This window comes from Eurypyga helias, unplaced genomic scaffold (genome assembly GCF_000690775.1).
Source record: "Eurypyga helias isolate BGI_N326 unplaced genomic scaffold, ASM69077v1 scaffold18242, whole genome shotgun sequence".
Taxonomy (NCBI): Eukaryota; Metazoa; Chordata; class Aves; order Eurypygiformes; family Eurypygidae; genus Eurypyga; species Eurypyga helias.
The window spans coordinates 19,669-40,881 of record NW_010235521.1 but is presented as its reverse complement, the minus strand read 5'-3'; the positions used below and the strand labels follow the sequence as shown (position 1 = coordinate 40,881).

Below are 21,213 nucleotides of genomic sequence, written 5' to 3'. Positions count from 1 at the left end.
ACTGCTTCACCTTGTTTGCTTCGCAGGCAAACGGAAGTGCTTTAGGATACCTGGGTTTGTTTGTCTTACTAACGTTGATTCTCTAGCACTATCCTGAAAACTAACGATGATAAAGGTGACAACTGATGTCAACTGTTTTTAACACCCACACTTTCTTCTTCTTCTGACACTGCCCCAGCGGTGCCCGACATGAGCCGATGTGTGCGGACAGGGGGGCTGTATGGCTGAAACCCACCCCAGACTGCAGGACGAATTAAAAATGGGAAGGAGCAGCTGGAGGAAGCTGGAAGCTCAGGCTCCATGTTATGTTGAACAAGGCACCAAAGATCAATAAACTAAAGAAGTCTCAGGGCACTACAGCACTTACCACCAAATATAGCCAAGGAAAAGGGTGTATCACTGAACAAACCCAGCAAGGAGATGCTATTAGCTCTAACCAGGGAAACCAGCTTATGGCCTGAGGTGGGACAGACTGAAAAACCCAGCCAGGGAGCACAGCACAGCTGAGAGCAAGGGCTTTATGTTCCACATTGCATCAGCAGGAGATTCCCAAAGACAGGATAACTTATGGGAAGCCACTTACCCGAACAATTATCCCCATGCGCTTGCTCTCGTAAGTGAAGGGGAAGATCTGGAGGATGGTGAAGTTCAGGATGTGGCCACCCGGGGTCCTCAGCTGCACGGAGGACTGGTCTCTGCCCACCAGCGTCAAACCCACGCTCTCCGTCCACTGCACCAGGGCCACCTGCGAGGAGAAGGCCATGGTGAGGGTGGCCACCCACACCACAGCTCCCCTGAGGGGGCAGCAGGTAGGGGCTGCAACAAAGTTCGTTATCAACAGTGCTAGAGAGTCGATCCGTTCATATACACAGGTGCTCCTATATGGCTCGCTCTAACAGGTTTTTCCTGAAGTTAGCAGCTTATTGACAGTATTTTCGGAGTTTGGGCAGCCCAGCTCCTGTCTGATTCTGCTGCCAGGCAGTCCTGACCTCTCAGGAGGAGGTAGTCAGCACCCAGCCTTTGACCGAAGGGCAGCCCTGCAGCAAGGGCAGGCACAGGTACCCTCCACCCAAGGCCTGGGGTGCCCAAACTGCTGCTTGGGCACGTGAGGTCAATCTCTTTACAAACACTTACTTTTTAAATGTGCTATTTCCCAGCTTGCTGTTCATGAAATCAAGAGTTCAAAACAATGCATTCACCCTGGATTTACGGTATCAAAGCCAAAAACTAATGCAGAACACATTAAAAATTCATACTGAAAAAGCAAACAAACAAAATGAGCTCTGTGTTATAGTCTGTTTCGTAATAACAATTCACAACTTTCAACCTCTGTAGTGATCAGAAAGCCAGCTGAAGGTTGGCTCAAAGACATTTCTTGGCAGAGAACCCCTTCTCCCCAAATATTTAAAAAAAAAACCCACAAACAAAATAACCCCAAAACAAACCCATATTTTTCCAGGCACCCACTCATTAACTTGAATGTGTGGGTATCATTCTGATTGCAGCTTCTATTAAGGACCTACAACACTGAATTCTTTACAAGCTTTCACTAGATTACCACCAATGTCATGACAGAAGACCAAAGCCTTTATTTTGCTTCCCTGACAATCCCCCAGAATCCCCACCTCAGCTGACACATCCATCTCAGACTGAGCCTGCTGAGATACAGGGGTTTAACTCTAGAAGCTGTCTTGGCAGTAACGGATGAGAGCAGCAGCTGACATGAGCCCATGTATCACCGGCCTCCAGAAAGGATCAAGGGATACTCTCTCTCCAAACAGACACGGAACACTGGAAGTGTTCTGCAGTGACATTTTCAAAGGCATGAGAGTTCTGGCTGCTGACTTGAAGGTTAATTATCCCTTGTGCCTTTCAGGTTCTGCCTTTACTGCCTAAGTGACGACAAATACCTTAGCCAAAAATGGAAATTATTTTGGGAAATCACATACATGAGATACAGATTCCATTTTTATCTCTAAGTTCCTGCACTGAGTCAAGATTTTACTAGATGAATTGATACAATCACTTCTAATTGGAGAATCTTTTGTGAACTCAGCTCCCTTTCATCCACAATTAGGCTTAAAAGACAAGCTAATATAAACTTTTCCTTTCATAAAGCAGTCTTAAATCACCAGATTAAAAAAAATTAGTTAAACTGACTTTGCCTTGAAAGGCCTTTAAACCAATTTGAATCAATATTTGGTTTAATGTTAGGAAGTTTTTGCAGCCTTATTCTCAAAGATTACAACAAATCAAAGGCTCTTTCAAGCTTGTATTTTTCATAAGTTTCTTCAAGCCATCCTCAGTGCATTAAAGTGCGCAGATAGACAATCCTTCTAACAGTCTCCCAGAGCAGAGATGCAGCTTGGGTTTCTAATACTCTGGTTAGTCAACAAGTATCAAGAATTTTTCACAGCATGATTTCAGTGCATGCAGCACTGGCAGTTAATTTGCCCATGTAGGTAAGCTGCAAATGTCTGGAGATACAAATCTGTGCTCCCAGCTCAGCCTGTTAAAGCTTCGCCTTTGCTACTTCCTTTCACATCTACCTCCCTCCCTCCTTCCCTGCCAGCATCTCATTTAAATCTTATGTCAGGAAGCATTTAAACCTCCTGAAAGAAAAGCCTTGCGCAGAGGAACAGATGGATGACCAGCAGTTCCGAGGTGCTACATCATGCACGTGACACGCTTCAAACTGCATTGCACTCAGCCACGCCAGTCATTTTGGATGGCCCTGAGACCACAAAAATGTATGTCAATGGAAGGGGAAGAATAATGAAAGGAATCCCCCTTTTCCATGCTGCTCCGGAGCAGGAGTGGGTCCTGTCAGCCCTTAATGGCCCTCCAGGTGAACCACATTCAGCACCCGAGGGGAAGTGGGGCTGACCCCTTTGAACATGCCACTTCCCAGCCTCTGTAGCACTTAATGAATAATTACTGAGAGGGAAAGTGATATAATTTTGAAGTGTTCCTATCAGATGTACCAAAAGCATTGACATTATCGTCTCCATTCAGCAGACAACACAATGGGCCCGGCCTCTGGGAAGTGCTGCAGCACCAGCGGACAACACCGATGGCAACAAAAGCGCCGATGGCTCTTCTGGCAGAGTCCGGGCACCTGGGGACAGGGAACACATTCCCAGCTCAGTGTGAGACAGAGGAGGTATACTCAGCACCATACAAGCAGATACCTGGAGGTGCTTTCAGTCACAGCTAAAAGATGAGAGGAGTTCAAGATGAAAAAATGTATTTACAGCTACAACAGAGGAGATTTAAGCAGGCTTGAAACTCCTCATGAACCATCAAGGGAGCCCATGCTCAGTGCTGAGGAGAAATGAGTAAAGTCCCTGACCACACTCCAGGAGTTTGCAGCTCCATCCAGGCCAAGATACTGATCTGAGCACTGCAAAGCAGAGCAGCTCGAGCAGCTCGGCACACTATCCCCCAAACTTTGCTCTTTCCGACAATTAAATTACCCAAGCCACCACTGAAGTGGATATTGACTAATAAATTTCATTCTAAAGAGACAAATTGATCCTTCTGTGCCATGAGTTGCTCTCAAAACGTCCCATTTAGGGTTGCCTAGGCAGACAAACAGGCAGAAACCAATTGATCGGTGCACCCTTTCATGTCCTGGCAGCTGCAGTGGGTTGTCAGGGTTAAAGACTGTTTGCCCAGGAATCCCAGGCACTCTTATCTCTGATCAGATTATATCTATTTCATTTCCCCTGTTAGTTACTGTATGGCTACAACTGACACGCTTGCAGAGCCCCAAGGCTGTAACTGATATCTGAATAAAGATACTTCAAGACTTCTAAATGGCAGTGTGCACAGGAAACAAATTTAGGAAATCCTGCTTTCTGTTACAGGAAATGAATCCTATGCCAACTGGTAGAAATTACCCTTGCTGTTAAAGTAAAGAGAATACAAGTTTTTGTACTCATTTCATAAACTGACCTTCCCTCCCATGGCAATATTTTATTGATATAGGATTTCAAAGGCTGGCTTTAACAGGAGTCCAAAGCCATTCCCCTACAGGGAATGTTATTTAACAGCATCTCTCCATTCTCATTGACTCGATTTGTGCTGATCCTGCGTTTTGTACCATCTAGTATGACATACACAGAGCATGTCTAAACAATATTTGTGTATCTAAGACCTACAGACAAGATTTCCTCAGTGCAGCAAAGCATATCTGATTTCTGAACTCGCTGTAATTCTCTACTTAAGACACCACAAGAAAGGAAAAAAGAATATAAACAATAATCTTGGAAGGATTAGTTATCATGCTGTAGTAAAACAAACAAACAATAATCCCTTGGGTATGGGAGACAAATTGCTGCATAAATATTTTAAAGACAGAACAGTATAAAGCAAAAAGGAAAAGAAAAATCACTGGCTTCACTACATACCATAGGATATACGTAAATAAACAGAAGATCTGTGCGAAAACAGCCAGTAAATGCTTTAGGGAAACAAAAAAAAAGACAAACCAAACCAAAACTTAAATACAGATCACAATAATTACCATCTGGAAATCATTCAGAACTCGTTTCAATCCAAAGGCAGTTGCTTTCTGTAAGCTGTCTTTACAAGGGAGAGCAACACAGAGGAGAAAAGCAGGTAAGCAAAACCCCAACCTAGATTGTGTGGTAAAAAGACACACATGCTCACCGCTCACCGCTCCGAAACCAGGGAGGAGTAAGTGCTTGTCACTGTAGGCACATCCATGGGGGATGGGAAGGGGGGGAGGCAGCAAAGATGCAGCTTTTGTATAGTACTGACAGGAACACACTATATCAAATTAATGAATAGCCTGCTTTGGAAGAAAAACACTATGGGGAATATTTTGAATGTACATGAAATGTGGAAACTAACTGTGTGCCAGTCATTCAGTAAGACATGCAACAACCTCAAACTCGTCACGTAGCTGGGCTTCTAATGAATTAATTTATTTCTATGCAAACAATTTCTTCACTCTAACAATGAGGAAAGCCAGCTTTTCTACTGATGGCCAAAGGTGAAAAGGTTATTATCGGGGGAAAATTGTTTTATTTGAGGCAATGAATGGCAGAACCATGCTAATGTAGTCAAACGGGTGATACGATCTCATACCATCCGTAGGATTCTTACGGGAAGTTTCACACTTCACTCTCTTTCAATGGCACAGAGCAAGTGTAATTGTACAAATTAATAGAAAACAAATTGTTTTACCTTGGTTGCACTAAAGAAGATGTATCCAAGAAGCACAACCAATACATGTAACCATATATTATTCCACCTGTCTTCGTCACAGAAGGAAACAACACTCTAATTAGGTAGAGGGTGGCCAAGAGTATTTTAATCGTAAGTCCCATATTGAACCTGATCTCTCAGATGTTCAATAAAAGTCTCCAGTGAACCTCCGGAGAGCTGGGAAGTTTCTCTCTACAGAGCCACCCTGCATAGCCCTGGCTGCACTGGGCGCCAGCAGAGAACTGGCAGAGCACAGCTCTTCTCCGAGACAAACTCTTGTGAGCTTCATTCATGCTGCAGAATTCACTCAGGCTCCAGGTCTGTCCCATCTGCACCGGAAGGGACGTGCCATGGAACATCAGGGCTACCCAGTGTGATTTACAGCTTTTCCCTTGGTCTGGCAGTTCGAACACCTTGCAGACCAAGGACATGCTGACTTGTGGGAATGCTCTAACACCCTCTGATGAGCCGTGCCCTCTCCCAAACAAGGCAAGATTGCCTATAATTTACCAAACATGGTCAAAGGGACTCAGAGCTGAACTGCAAAATTACCTTGGACAAAATGTGCAGAAAAACAAGCAAAAATCTGCAATGCAGAGGCTGATAGAAGAGCCAGATACTAGAGTCACCATGTAGCTCTGTAGTTTCAGGCAGAGAGGCAGATTTGGGTGAAGTATACCAGCTGAGAGGGTGCTTATGGTCTCTTTATGGGTTATCAGTGCAATAAAGGCATTAAAATATTATCCCCTTTCACTAGACTGGAGTATTTTCACCAAATAATATTTTTTTTTCCCCCTAGAAACAAGCAAGGTCATATTTATATTTTTATACACCCAAATGGATACTAACCTCATCAGGACTGGAGGCCTGGTACACCCGGCAGGAATCCTCATAGTGTCTCTCGGCTTCAGCCTGGTCCGTGACCCCGTTGGACTCGTAGACCGGCGTCACGTTGTGGCATAGCGCGATGGCTTTCACTGCCTCGTGCACTCGGCTGCTCATGGTCTTACGCACCTTGGTGGCTAAGGTAACGCCCTTCACAGCAGGTGGGTCCTGAGATTGCTTTTATAAAAAAGGAAAGCAGAAAAAAAAAGATGATTTAAATTGAGTTTTTATTTCAGTGACGACCACGCATGTGGCACCTGTGCAGACTCTTACAGCTCCAGGAATCAGACACACTCTCCACACACCTTAACCCAGACCATCACTGGGAACACACCCCAGCACTTTGTCACTGTTACTGGTGGAGGAGAGTGCCCCAAAATGTCTACCTAAATTTTAGGAATGGTACACTGAGAAAAAGACCCTTTGTTGCAGATCCACCAAACTGGTGAAAGACCACAGTCAGAAGACTCAGTGAAACTACTTTTTGCTCCACAAAAGACTGGTAGCTCTGAAAATTTAGAGTCAATTTGGTTTCACATGCAAGAGAATGTAATTGCAAAAAACAGAAAACAGATGACTTGTATGGTCCTAGAAAATCTTAATTACATTATTTTAATTTTTAATACTATTTTTAGTATCAGAATGGGAGTCCTCAGATAATTGCACAATTACTAAATTATCCTGGTTGAAGAAGGGACACACAGTGATCTAGTTTCCTGCTCTGTTAACCTTTAGTGTCAAGAGGACAAAAGTTTCACTTCCAGGTCAAAGGCCACAACATGGTAAAAATAAGAGCAAAGAATAAGAACTACAGTTCCAAATGAATCACTGCCAGCAAATGCTTCTCATTATAAGGAACCTCACTTGGTACTGATAAACATTTTATGAGATGTATCCTTTACCACTATAATTCCACATGCTATTTTCCACACTCTAATGATTAGGACACATAAGAACTTCAAAATTAATATTGATGCTCGTCAGCACTGTTGCAACAGGCTTTGACCAAATCAAACAACTGCAAACCCCGAGCTGGAGTGCATTTAGGTTGACGTAAAGCGCCAGTCACAAACTGGACTGCTCAGAATCACCCAGATGTTCTTGACAAATATTGAATACTTTGACAAATAATTAACTAGTAGTCAAGTTTTCTCTGGAGATTGAGTACAAAATTAGGGTCAATAGATCTGACAGTTTTGGTTGGTCATTGGTTTGGGGTTTGGTTTTTGTCGTTCTTTTGTTCTGGTGTTTTTTGTTTTTTGAAGTACAGTTCAGTCATTTAAGCATCTTAACACCAAGAGAAGAACCAGAGGCTAAGAAGGCTGTGAAAGCAGAGGAGAGAAAGAGAAAGAAATGGCTAGAGAAGGAGTTACAAGTTACCTGAGACACATGCCAGTGAAAAAGATAATTACTCAAAATAGCAGGTATTTATCAACTGTCATATGCTTAGTTAAAATCACATTGCAGCGTGACAGGGAAAAGCTATGCCACCAAATGACTGCTGAGGTCAAGGAAACCTGCTGTGCATCTTTACCACCATGAACAAAATCCAAAAATAAAAATCCTATTCACAGTACATGGTGCCTTTTTCCAGGCAAGAATGCTGGCTTCATGTTTCACTTTGTGGGGGCTATAGAAAGCGTACTTCAGCCTAAAATCTCTAGAGCAAAACAAAACCAATGTGACATGAAAAACCCAGTTCGCTGCATTGGGTGTGCATGCTCAAGGAAAAGCACGGGCACTTCAAAAAGGACTTCTGTGGTTTCTGTATGAATGAAACAATCCTCAACTATGGAGAAATGAAAATGCTTCAGGTATGACAGAGGAGCAGTAACTCATCACTAACATCTGCAGACTGTGTCTGTGGAATCACAGTTTTTAAAAGAGAAAATCTAATCGTAAGTCACAAAAAAGCTATTTCTAGCTGCAGTTGAAAGAATGGTTATTAACAGAAAACGAAAAATAACGCTACCAAGATTACATAACTAGTGACAATTCTTAAATTTTTTATAAGTACCAGTGGCTGGAACATCAGCAACTGGCAGCTGATTTTTTTTTTTTTAAAAAAGGTAGTTATATTCTTAAGTAAAACCTCATCCCTTGTTTTAAGAAGGAAAGGCATGTATCTATACGAAGTTCCAATTGCTAAGTATCTTGTCTGCTGTAACATACTAAAGAATACAGTTTGCTGACCCATACAAGACACATGCCACTACCTGGTTACCAGAGAAAACTGAAATAAACGTCTAGAATAGAGATGAAGGCTTTTTGATGCTGGCTCACCCAGTGATACTGAAGGAGGAATGCAAGGGAGAGACTTCCCAAAACAGGATTTTCCTGTTCTATACTTTACATGTTGACTTTGCTGCCTTCTTCAGCTGTAGATACTTCTCAAAGCAAACATCACTTATGTCTCATGTAAGATCACTGGTGCATTAGTGAAAGAATCCCACTTTTACCATTTTCTTTTTTAACAATCAGGCCCAAAGCAGCAGTACTGGCTCACTGTTCCCTGTTATTGATTACTGAGTACCCATGAGTCCTCCTCCTTTACTACTGCCCAAGTACACACCATTTTCAACAGTAACTTAATCCACTGAATATTACCCAGAGCCAGTTTTTCAATGAAGCAAATGCTGTGGTTCCTGTCAGTGGTGAATATCTAAATAAAAGTATGTTATTTTACAGTCAGACATGGTAGCAAGACGCAGGCGCATACACTTACAGACCTGGGCACGTGCTGTGGCAGTTAAAGACTGGTGGATATGAAACAATCTACAAATGTAATAAGCAAACATGATAATATGCATATATTAGGCATCCAGTGACCTTCAGACTTTTCTAAAATGTAATAGTCAGCAGGCACATCCCTGCCATATTAATTCACCATTAACCCAGTGACCCAGAAAACTATTTTGTGAACAAATTATTAAGTAATGCAATTTAATTCTACCTGCATGTATACCCCCGATTATGTGGTACCTGCGTGTATATACTGAATATGTGGCTCTGCACTTCATCCATGGAGTCCAGGCCGTAAGCGACGGTTCCCAGGTGAAGTCGCTTGAAGACCATCTCGTTCTGGGTAAGAGTTCCTGTAACAGAAGCAGCACCAGACCTGAAGCAGGAACCAACATGCCTATTCCCCAGCACATGTTCTTATCCTTGCTGTACCCCAAATTCAAGAGAAACTGGTCCAGAAACAGTCTGTCACTGCATCAAGCTCTCAGCCCAGGCCAAGGCTCCCAAAAAGACAGTATTAACAAACCTGGGAGCTGATTCTCCCAGGAAGCAGCAGTGCACATCACCATACCAGTAAATAAGAATGAATTTTACCCCAGTCAATGCCACCAAGAGCTGCAGGCATAGTTCTGGTCCTCTTGGAACTAAAGAAAAACTTCTAGAAACTACTTTAATGTGACCAGGATTTTATGTCTGATCAAGCTTTTCATTACAACTTAAGTTTTCTGAATTCAAGCTCAAAGTGTAAGGACAGCAGCAGAGACACTGATGGTACATTTCTGACTACACGTGATATTCATCTGGCTTTGAAAACTAACTCTAAGAAGTTATTCTTAATTTTATTTTTACGCTCAGCTTTTGGTTAAATAGCACACACTAAGTGTTCTTTGAAGTAGAATAATATTCCTGTCCTAGCTATCTTATAGTGTTCAGAACAAAAAAAAAATGCCTTTCTTTTTCCCCCAAAAAACTGATTAAATCATATTGTCAAAGCAATAGGAAATGCATGTTTCTTCTAGTCCAAAGAAATCTTAACATTATACTCTCTGGCTGGACAAAAATTTAACAAAATCCAAACAAAAACATACCATGACTCAAAACTGTATTTTCTACGTAGATACCTGTTTTATCTGTAAGCAAATAGGATATCCTCCCCAGCTGCTCAGGAATAGTGCTGGACCGAACCACAGTCCCAGGGATTTTGGAATCTCTGCGGATTACCCAGCTGTAGACAATTTTCCCCATGTCCAGATTCACACGTAAACTATGCAGGAGGAAGGGGAAAAAGAAAAAGAAAATGTATCTCCAGTTAAGCTTTGGAAAAAAATCACTGTGAACTGCCACAGCGCAACAAAAGGACATGTCTTCCATGCTGAATTGGAGCTGCCAAAGAGGGTGTTTTGGTAGAAGTATATTCAAAGTCAGTGGTTGGGTGGCAAATGGGGAGAAGGACTGTGTTTTGCTGCAGTGGTACTGTAAGGCAAAGAGTGATGGTAAAATTAGGTTGAGAAGAACAGATATAATTTGAGGGGAAGATGGACATAGACAAGTAAGGACAGCATGACGAGGTTAAAAATGGAACTGAAATTAATCCCAGACCTCCACCGAAAATAACAATCTAATTATTAATATAGTGCAATTAAATATTAATGTTTCAGTCCCCTTTAAAAGGCAAATGGATCCCATTACACTACATGCTATATAAATATCCCTCCTTTTCCATTTTTTTTTTCTGCTCTTATCAAAGTAACCAGGCAGCCCAAACACTGAGAGAAGGGGCCTTAAAGGACTAATCCACAGCCTGAGTTAGTCAGCGACAGGTAAATACACTAAACAAACTCAGTGGAAACACCAAAGCAATTCTTATATTTGAATAGTAATTTGATTTCTATTTCTAGATTTCTTTACTTGTCAAATGAGGAATAAATAAAGAGTTGACATGCTTGATCATACTAGAAGCATGGAGGAGGATGCAAAGGAAATAGTATTTTGCTGGGAAGAATTAGCAATTGCCTTACCTAATGGGAATGATGTTTGAGAACAGAAGGAGAAATCTTATGATCTGAAGATACCAACGGCCAGCAAAGTGCTGAAGGGCCACCATGACAAGCGAGACTACCACAAGAGCCCCAAACAGGATCTTGGTAAGACAGTTCACTTCCAAATCAAAAAGACCAATCTAAAGAAATAATATAAAGATATTTCAAACTCACAAGAGAAGACATTACCTCAATGTAAGATTAACTTATCCAAAGAGTCAACTCCACTAGTCAACTTCTCTTTTAAAACACTACAAACATATTTAAGTTTATAAGCAATATTGTTACCACCTTACCAAATACGACTTACATCCTCTGGAAGGTAAGCAACGCATGAAGAGGTGTGAGGGGACCCAGGCTGCCAAAAGCTGCAGACTATATTAACATCCCTGCACCTTGTCTTAGCTTTGCTGTAACAGCAGAATGCAGCAAAGTCAGGTCTCCTATTCTAAATGGGATTATCTCATTATAACCACAGAAAACAATGGCTTTACCAATCTTAAAGTGAGAAGACATGTATATAGTAGGATCAAAAAATTAAGCAGGTAAGTTCTGCTGTGGCAGCTATCTTAAACCACAGATTGGAAGATTGAAATCATGATTCCTATGAGGTTGTCCCTGTAGTGTGTACATATAGCATTTCTGCCCCTTTTTATTTCTTATGAGACTGTTTCCTTACCATACCTTACTTCTTGGGTTTGAAGTATTCATCACGCTGCGCAGTTCCCTTCCAGTGTAGAGTACAACTCCCACAACAGTACCTAAACAAAGCAGAGCACATGTCAGCTGAAGAAGAACAACCTCTGTTTTCTCTATAAAAATACTTGCTGGATCCATAGGCTTGACAGTTGGGAAGGACTTTTAGCAGATTAATTTCAGAAGCAATAGCAACCAGAAATTTAAAAAGCTGGCAGCTGAGATACAAAACGTATGATCACACAGTCTTTGAACAGAAGACATCCTACAAAAAGACAGGAAGTTGATGCAGCATCATGGACTGCATCAATTAATGTGCATAGAAAGAGAAGTCAACTGCTCTGCGGTCTCCATTTTACCTGACCCCCTTCTGATGTCAGTTGTCTCTCCCCACTATAAGCAAAAGTTAGCAAGGCCAAAGGATTTCTTGGCTTTCCTCCCACCACTCTGAATCCCACTTAGGTGTGGGTAAGTCTGCCTTACACCAGATCATGGTCCTTGTGTGTCAAAATTAAATCAGTGCTCTGGGGTAGGGTTCTTCTTTGTTGGTGAAAGCTGCCACAGAGTAAAATCAATGAATTCCAACAGCTTTCAAAGACAGAATTAACTTTCTTACTGTAGATTTTAAAGTATTTGTCTAATTGCTGTTCTCACGAAAAGGCAAACCATACCAACTCCTACCTTGCTGTAACAGATGGAACTGCTGGGAGCCTATCAGTGTATTTTACTGCTATGTCCCACAGTTGCTAAAGAGCTGAGAGCAACAAAGTTCTCCCTTTTATTCACATAGAAACATAATACAGTTTAGCACCATAAATTACTGATTTTCTATAGATTTCTCTAAAGACTTTGCAAAAAGCTATAAAGAAAAAGCTATCTACTGTGAAGAGTTTAAAAGCTGCTATTGTCAAAGTCTAATTTTTTACTAGCCTATTTCAGTGGTCTGTAAAAATGGAGAAAAACAACACTGAAAAAAGCAGCACTGCAAATACATTGACATTTTACACTCTGCTATTCCCATTAATGATGATACTCTCATTAATGATCAAAGTTTTAACAAGCCGCAAGTGAATTATTTTTAAATAAGACTGATTCAAAAGAGGTGGTTTCTAAAAATATGCTGGAAAACATTCCTTTAAAAAAAAAAAAACACCACAACCCCCCTCACACATACCAAAAAAACAACAACAAATCACTGGAGCCAGATGGCAGGTGGTGGCAAGATCATCACAATTCAAATCAGCAGATGGCACAGCTACTCCAAATCGACCACAAACAGTCAGAGTCAGACCCATTCCTACTAGAGCAGATGGAGAAAGCCACATAGCTCTGCTTTGTCTTACAAGCAAAGGCTGTCCCAGCGAGATGGCATCACCACAACTTGACAGCTTTAACTTACAGAAGAAGAAAAATACCATCGCCACTTTTTTCTAACAGAAATAACCTCCAACATGCTATTTATTATTGCCATAGGAGAAACAAAACTCAGTATTATACTGATCAAGTCAGTCAAAATGAGAGGGAAGACTTGTCAGGGCTAGAAAAGAGCTTGAAGGCACATTGGTATGTGCAAAAGAGTTTCTAGTTCTTTTACGGCCATTCAAAACAGACTCCATTGCATAAACCGTTTGAAATGATGAAAAAATTTGCAAATGTTACTCCTATTAACTGAACTCACAAAGAATGACTATCTACAAATGACTTATTCAGAGAGGAGGATTAGATTAAAACAGTAAGTTCATCTGGGCAGAGAGGAGGTCGTTACACGCCTTGATACAGTCACCAAGACCACCCAGGACTTCCCAACACCAGCGATGACATGACCAGGAGGAGCAGAGTGTGTGCTGTGCCCTCCTTTGGGGAAAAACATCTGCACTCATGTGTATACACACACAACTGAGTGTACAGCAAAGGGGAGCTTTTACCCTCAGCAGGCACCAGCTGTGAGCATGCTAAGGGCAGGAGAGCATTTCCCTCTGGTTTCAGTAGGACTATTCACTGTAAAACACACCCCCAAGTCCCGCCACCCCATGCTAGGCTCAGCGATGGCAGTGAGAGATCTGCACCAGCTCAAGAGCTGGTACAAATTAAAGCTTGGATACAAGAAGCCAGAAAGTCCCCTTGGGAGAGGGCGCTGCGAGGAAAATAACCATACAGGACAGAATCACAAGAAATACAGCTTTTCATTTCTCCATCTATTTTGTCAAAGCAGGATAAGTGGAGACTCATGCATTAAGCAGCCTGATGGGTATTTGAAGCTGCCAGGCTGCCTACATGTGTCTACACTGAGAGGGGAGGAAGGTAGGTTACCTACTGCATGGCAATAGGGATCTATAAACATTATTTAATTATTGTATTTGGAAAACTATTTGTTTTACAACCCCTTGGTCACCACACTGTGACAACACTGCAATACATCTCAAAGAAGAGTCAGAGCAGGATTAGATAGAAACATACAGAATAAAATTTATTCACCGTTTTCTGCTTTTAAAGGAGCAAATCAAAATCTTTTCCATGCTTCAGAAAGAAGTCTTTTGAAGTTCATGTTCCTTCTCATTATTATTAATTCCACATACACCTAGGCACTGCACTGTGTAGTGTCTCCGTTCAACAACTTGAATTCCAGAGCACAATTTCACTCTCCTCCAGCTACCACCCTGCAAACCTTGCAAGCACACTGGACAGGAGAGGAACAAGGCTTTTACTTTGACAAGCCTCTACAAGAGGGCATTGATTAATCTCAGGCCTTGGGAGCTTACCGTATATATAAACTGAAATCTGCCAAAGAATTCACTTTTTTTTCCTTTTTGAAAGTATATAAGACAAACTCAATGGAAGCACTTACCTGGAAATCTTTCATCTTAGCTTCTGTTACCAGAATCTGTTTGACACCATTTCTGTTACAGATTAGGATGTCAATGCAGAGAGCAATTAAGTGCTATTCTGGTCCTGGATGCTAAAAGAAGTGCCCAAAGGCCACTCCAATTCTTTCTCATCTAGGAATGTCCAAGAGGCAATTAGACATCAGCTCAGCTCCCCAGAGGTGTTAGGACAAGTGGTAAACCTCATTCCAACTGCTAATTTCTCCAACTGACAGAGATTATTATTCCATTAAAAAAGACCTTTAAAAATTGTTAACATATTCCCTTAAAGAAAAAAAATAGTACACGTGCTTCCATCTTACCTGATGCAATCACTGTGCTGGCCCATAGGGTGTTTTCTATGCTTAAACTTTCATTCACTGGAGGGTCACTGTCCTCCTACAACAGGATAAAACCAAACTTGTCAGCAGTGTAAAAGGCCAGTGGGTGACAGTTACACAGAGGTTTTTGGAGAGGTGCGCTGGGAGTGCTGGTAGAGGGCTTCTTGATACGATGGGGGATTTTCATAAGCCCAGGTAAATCTCTGCTTGGGTTAAGAACACAAGCTTTTTGTTTCAGTGGAGCAGAAGGGTTGGAGGAAAAAAAAAAAAAAAGAATCTATTAAGATACCTCTGCTTGCTGAAGTCCCCCAGGAATCATAAATGAGAAAGGGATTTGTCAGCGGCTCTCCAGGGACTACAGGAATATGTTTCCACACTTGGCTCATGTGGATTAATAGCATTTCTCCTGCCACTGTAAGATCTCACTGAGAACCTGTTTGCACTGCTCAGTGATGCCTGGGAAGTTGTCTGATGTGCACCAGAGAACAGTTACAAGAATGCACAAGTCCTCTTAGGCACCAAAAGATTCTACACAGTTGCACGAGAAAGTAAATTAACGTCTGTGTAGAGTTTATACAAGAACGGCCTCCCCAGGCCTCAACTCCTATTTTGTGCCAGCACTATTAGACTAGATTAAACCTTGCCACATAAAGATAAAAAGGAAAACCCTATGATTTTGAACTAAAATACCAGAAAACAACTTCTAAAACATTGTAACTGTCTCCTATTAGTTACAAAATCATTTGTCCTCTGAAAGCTCAACAGTACTAGATAAATCTCAAGATTTCCATAATCCCACTGAGAGGAACAAAACCCCAACCTTTTGCCCCAACTAGGCAATGCATCTTCCCAACAAGTCAGAAGATACATGTTTTTAATAGTGATATTTCACAGTGACTCTGAGCTGCTGCATTCTGAGTTGGGGGCAGTTATAACTAAGTTCACCTAAATTTCAGGCAACTCAAGACAAAAACCCCATCGACTCAGAATTAAGATTGCTATTGCCTGATCTAGCTAAGATCCCTTGTCTTTTTCATAATTAAAGGATTTTAATCCTACAGAGTCCATGGTGCCCAGATTTCCTTCACCGGCACCATGAATACGTAACTACCAACCTCTGTCCAAATGTTCAGCTCTAGTAGCTTCAGCGTAAGGTCCTCAATCCCAAACATGGTCTCCAAGTCAAAGCTTCACTGAACATATTTTTGTTTCAGATCTATTTCATGGATTATATGAAAAAAAATGAAAGGGACAGGGAATGGCAAGACACTTCACTATTTCTCCTGAAAAACCCTGGCATCCTGGTAGCCCTCAACAGGTTTGCATAGCAAACACTAAATATATTATTTCAAGCACGTATAAACAAGACTCACCCTTGTGAAGGTTCCCACAAAATTATGTATATCAATATTGGGTTCTTCTGCGTACACGTATGATCGGATTTGCAGTAGGTCCTACAAAACAGACATGTTTTGGCAGACAGACAACCACATTTTAATAACGTACAAATGTTTCTACCAAAATACTCTGAGCAAAAGTTACATATCAAGTTAATTACTAAGTTATATTAATTAGTGGAGCCCAACTGTCTAAAAGAAAATACAATTGTTGTACCAGCTTCACTGAAGAGTATTTCTTGAACTGATACCTGAGAGAATCCTGGGAGTTACTTAGATATCAGTGCCCCATAAAAGAAATTTCAGCCTGAATAAACAAGACAGCCCAAGACTTATTACTTCGTAGCAAATAAGGTTTGGATTAGTCTTCCAAGGCAACCAAGGAAGCCCCTATCACTCAATACTTCATTCAAGATGCCAGTGTCACTATGAACAGTTCTGTGGTGACACTAAGATACGCCAATTATGCACAGCATTTTCACACTGACTCCTACACGTGCACAAACTATTCACTCCAAGGAGAGAATGCTTTGCTTCAAAGCCTTTGTATAAAACAAATTTCTTGCACTTTTACAGACAGAACATCAATAAAACAGGTACTCTGATTCTCCCTTTTTCTTGTTTTCTTTAAAAAAACCCACCAAAACAAAAATAAAACAACACATGGACTACTTCAGCTAGATATTCTGGGAAATGGCACGTTTGATGGAGGTTATATGCTTATTTCAGACCACAGAGTGGGGCTTCCGTGGTGATATTCCTCCCTTCATAAAGGCAAGCAACAAACACTTAACTGCCTCTGAAGCCATTTCATGGAAACGCATGAATTGTGCCTCTGAACATACTGCAGTGTCAAGCAGGAAAGGAGCATTTGAGAAGTACCACCACCAAGAGTGCCTATCCTGCAACAAGACCTATCTTGCAGTAAGTTTACTGCAATGGTTTCTGGAGAGGAAAAAGAGAATAGGATCATCCTACCGTTAGCCACCTCCTGCTGGAAGGTCACTCCCCGGCTGCCCACCCCAGTGCCTATCCGCACAGCTCTGCAGTGACAGCCATGCAGCACAGACACACCCAGCTCTACCTTACCCAAAATCCTGCCAAGAGCTCGGGAAAAGCTGGTTTACCCTTATATTCTTTGTTGCCAAAGCTGATCTGTAGCATGCACTGAGCCCTTTGCAGAACTAAGCATTAACCTGCTCCTCAAAACAGCCCATTAACTGAAGCACCTGAATGTTTTTCAGGTAAAACAGATCCGCATGTTTACCAGGCAGAATATTTCATGTGAAGGCAGCTTACAGAAGCAGTTGGCAGTCTCTGAGTACAGGTAACGGGCAGTCGCAACTTCCAGTCTGTCTCACCGTCCAGCTGGTCAGTGCGAAGGAAGCAAGAGCCTGCGGATTTCCAACAGCAGTCAGTGCTCCTTCCAGAGCTGCCTCAGCTACACCTACAGCTCATGAAATGGCTTCCGAGCTAGGACACCCTTCTTTCTTTGGAAACAGCATCTCATTTAAAATAACATTTGCCAATAAGGTAAAGAATTATATTCTTGCATCACCCATTCATTTCCTCCCACTTGTCCAGAATACAGCGAGACTGCCCTGTCACTTTAAGACATCTGAAATGTTCTCATTAGTCTGTACGTTTGCTAACCCTTCTGATCAAACATTTCCTTATCCCACACTTAAAACAAACCTGAACAGCAAGTAAAGCGATTTACATCTACAACACAAACTGTTGTGCAACAAGATCCATTTGCCCAGGATTCAACCACTGACACTCTTTAATTAACAAACAAATACAGAGTATAACACCCTGAGAAGTGGCAGCCCATAAAATTTACTTGAATTCTTCGTCTCTCTAAAATTTTACTATTATCTATTTCTTTCAGATTTCCAAAAGACAATTTTCTCTAACCAACCAGTGAAAGGTTAATGGCTATTTTGACAATTGGTTCCAGATGTTTACCATTCTTCTCCGACGTCCTCAGGAAGATCATGTCAGCAGGGACCCGCTGGTTCTGTTCGGAGAAGAAAGGCCATTATTGTGCATACACCCCTGCACGCGCGTGCAGCCGCCTTCCACAGCCCCACTGTGACAAGCAAAGGGGGGATGGAGGAGAGAGGATTTCTTTGTCAGACTGAAGCTTGGTATTCATTTTGATTTGAATCCTAAACTCGCTTCCCTGCAGAATTCCAGGTGCAGAATAATAACTGGTGCCAGCTCCCACTGACCAGACCCACCAACGGCTGGGTTTACAAAAGAGCTAGTAAGTAACTCTAGAAGTATGAAGAAATCTTAAATTAATGCTGGTTTCCTTTCAAGAAGTCCCATGCTAGAAGAAAACGTGTATCTGGAGTCTACAGCTACCATTTTTCTTTTTTCTGTACTGAGTATTTTCAGACTAATTTTAGAGGCCACAGCTGCTTGCAGAGAGACTGTGTAGGGGAAAAAAAAAAATCAGCAGATAAAAAACCCACACAAACTTGTATAAAGGGGGAAATATACCAACACATACTAGTGCCTGCAAATGGATCACAGTGCCTCCCAATATTTGTGTTGTTTACACCCAAAGCAACATTCAGATATTGCATTTGTATCAGGTATTTAACTTGTGTTCAAGAGTCAGAGATAGGACCAGGGAGGCTTTTTATCTAGTTACAGTGTAAGTGGAAAAATGAGGTTATAGGTGCATACCTACAGATTTGGTCTCATTTGTAAAGATGATGATGCTATTTTGGTGGGGCAGGGGAGGCCTGAAAAGTGATTAAATATTGTAAATAGTGTTCAACACTTGACATTCTAAGCCTATCATAAAACAAATGGGACTTCAAAACACCTCATTTTCTATGGTCTTTCAAACAGAAGTACTTTACACAGAAAAGATACACAGAAAAGCTAACCTTTTCAACAATGATGAGGTCGCCTACTTGTATATTAGAGCTTTTCACCTTCACAGTCCCTGCAAAGGAAAGATATCAGAGCATTAGAGCAGCGGGGGACAGGGTTTGTGGGCGCTGTGTGATGCTCCCTACCTCCCTTCCTTCCACTTCGCTATTCTGGAGAAAATGGGTAATGTTTCTATCACATAAATTGGGCAGCACAGCCCTGTAAAGACTTACCAAGCCCACTGCTCCCACTGGGTTTATAAAGCAGTAGGTCTCAATCTGTGCAAAGGGCTGGAAGCCTCTTGCCTAACAGCTCAGCCCGTGACGCAGAAACCCCCTGGTCACTCTCTAGTGACAACTCTGAAACAAGCCCTTAAACTTTTTGATTTTTCATACTGCTTAACCCAGGAATTTAACGTACTTTTGGCATCGGGCAGACAACAGAGCACGAATAGGAAAACTACAACAGGGCACCATCATCTCCCGACTCCTATTCCCTAGGTGGTTGAAAATTTAATGCTCAACTCTCAAGCCAAGGCCTGGGAGCCATAAGTAAAATGGGCACATCTTAAAAAACAGGCTCATTTCCTTCCGCGCCACAGCTCTTGTATCTGGCTCAGCTCTACCACCTCTCCTTTGCCTCTCCATGGACACAGCCTGAACAAGCTCTGCAGATTATGGGTCCTACGGAAAACGCATAAATATTTATCTCCCTGCAGCTGTCAAACATTTCCCAGTTGCTTTAAAACAGGGGATTAATTTAACAATTGGCTAGTAATTTCAAATCATTAGCCAGCTCTAGATTTGGCTTCTCAGACTAACTAGTGATTTATAATCAGTTAATTTGAACCCTGCCTCTATGTGTCTGCCTGTTATATTTCAACAAAAGCCTCTTTAATCTGCTGTGATTTGAGTGGAAGTGGGGGAGGCACGTGGAGCTCACCCCAGCACAGACAACACTCCTACTGTACCTCGAAACTCATGGGCTAACTGGCCAGATAGCAACTCAGGGGGAAAGGAGAAGGGGGAAGGGAGGGGGAATAGAAATTAGCACAAAGCACAAAGGTCACTAGGATTTTACTACTGTCAGTCCCTTCATTAGCATCCTTCTCAGGATATGCTTCAGTGTTTCTGCTCCAAATTAACAATGAAAGCCATTCTGGGCTCCTGGCAGCCTGCTGCTTTGGTGACACACTGTGTGCTTAACAACATGCTTCATCACTGCTGCTAATAAATGCAGACTTCCTTACATGCTGTAATTATTCCTACAAATTATAAGCAGTCATGGCCCATTTCACAAATATCTCATAGGTCTTCCGTGGATTTCGGGTTCTTACTCGCAAGATTTTTATTTTAAAAAAAAAAAAAAGTAAACAAAGCGAATGCTGGGCTAAAGACATCTCTGCTGGGGCAGGAAGCATACCGAGGATTAAGAGTCCATTACGCAGAGGCTTGAAAAGAAAAGCCGCACTCCAAGAGGATCCAAAAAAGCATCCCTGGCAGTCTTCTGTATGGGCTATACAAAGTTAGGTACTATGACACTAAAAGGGTCTGACAGATAACATCTCTTCCTCCCCTTTTAATACGGTTATTCACCAAACAACAAAAAGTGCTTTTGAATATTCTTCTGTGTAAAGGAGGGAAAAAACCCCAAATGTGTGCTCTCCCCACACAGGCATAGCAATCCCTAAACCACTGTGCAAAAAAGCTCTTGGAAGGAGAGATGGATTTGTTTACCGTATTTAAGTATTTCTCTTAAAGATCCCAAGGAGTTATTTGGTGATTACCAGTACAGGAAGCACTACCCGCACGGTTCAAGAACAGAAACTTACTTTTGTAGCGCTTTCCTTAATGATGTAAATTCATGCTGGAAAAGAAAAATTAATGCCTGGACAAAGGTACAGCGTGATCTTTTCCTACCATTATGCAAATAAAAGGCTTTTTGGATCATTATTCTGAAAACAATATTGTCTGCTTTAAAATTCTTCCAATTAAAAAAAAAAAATCAAAGCTGCTGGAGCAGATTTGTCTTGTTCAATAACCCTCCCAACCTCAGCTGTTTCAAGGTAAAAGAAAGAGAGGACCTTTCTAACCAAGACACGTTTTTATAACTCCTGTATAAATGAGAT

General features: G+C 41.7%; 1 protein-coding gene across 1 annotated transcript in view; it reads right to left on the bottom strand.

Moving 5' to 3' along the window:
• Positions 1–21,213, bottom strand: part of ATP9A (ATPase, class II, type 9A) — a 49,284-nt gene that overhangs the window by 17,232 nt on the left and 10,839 nt on the right. The window contains exons 6-16 of the mRNA XM_010146791.1: positions 19,100–19,158; positions 18,165–18,216; positions 17,496–17,590; positions 16,173–16,253; positions 14,782–14,857; positions 11,586–11,662; positions 10,881–11,041; positions 9,984–10,126; positions 9,103–9,215; positions 6,085–6,297; positions 584–745 (exon numbers count right to left, since the gene is read on the bottom strand). Coding sequence (XP_010145093.1) covers positions 584–745; positions 6,085–6,297; positions 9,103–9,215; positions 9,984–10,126; positions 10,881–11,041; positions 11,586–11,662; positions 14,782–14,857; positions 16,173–16,253; positions 17,496–17,590; positions 18,165–18,216; positions 19,100–19,158 — 1,232 coding nt within the window. The remainder of the gene's footprint in view (positions 1–583; positions 746–6,084; positions 6,298–9,102; positions 9,216–9,983; positions 10,127–10,880; positions 11,042–11,585; positions 11,663–14,781; positions 14,858–16,172; positions 16,254–17,495; positions 17,591–18,164; positions 18,217–19,099; positions 19,159–21,213) is intronic.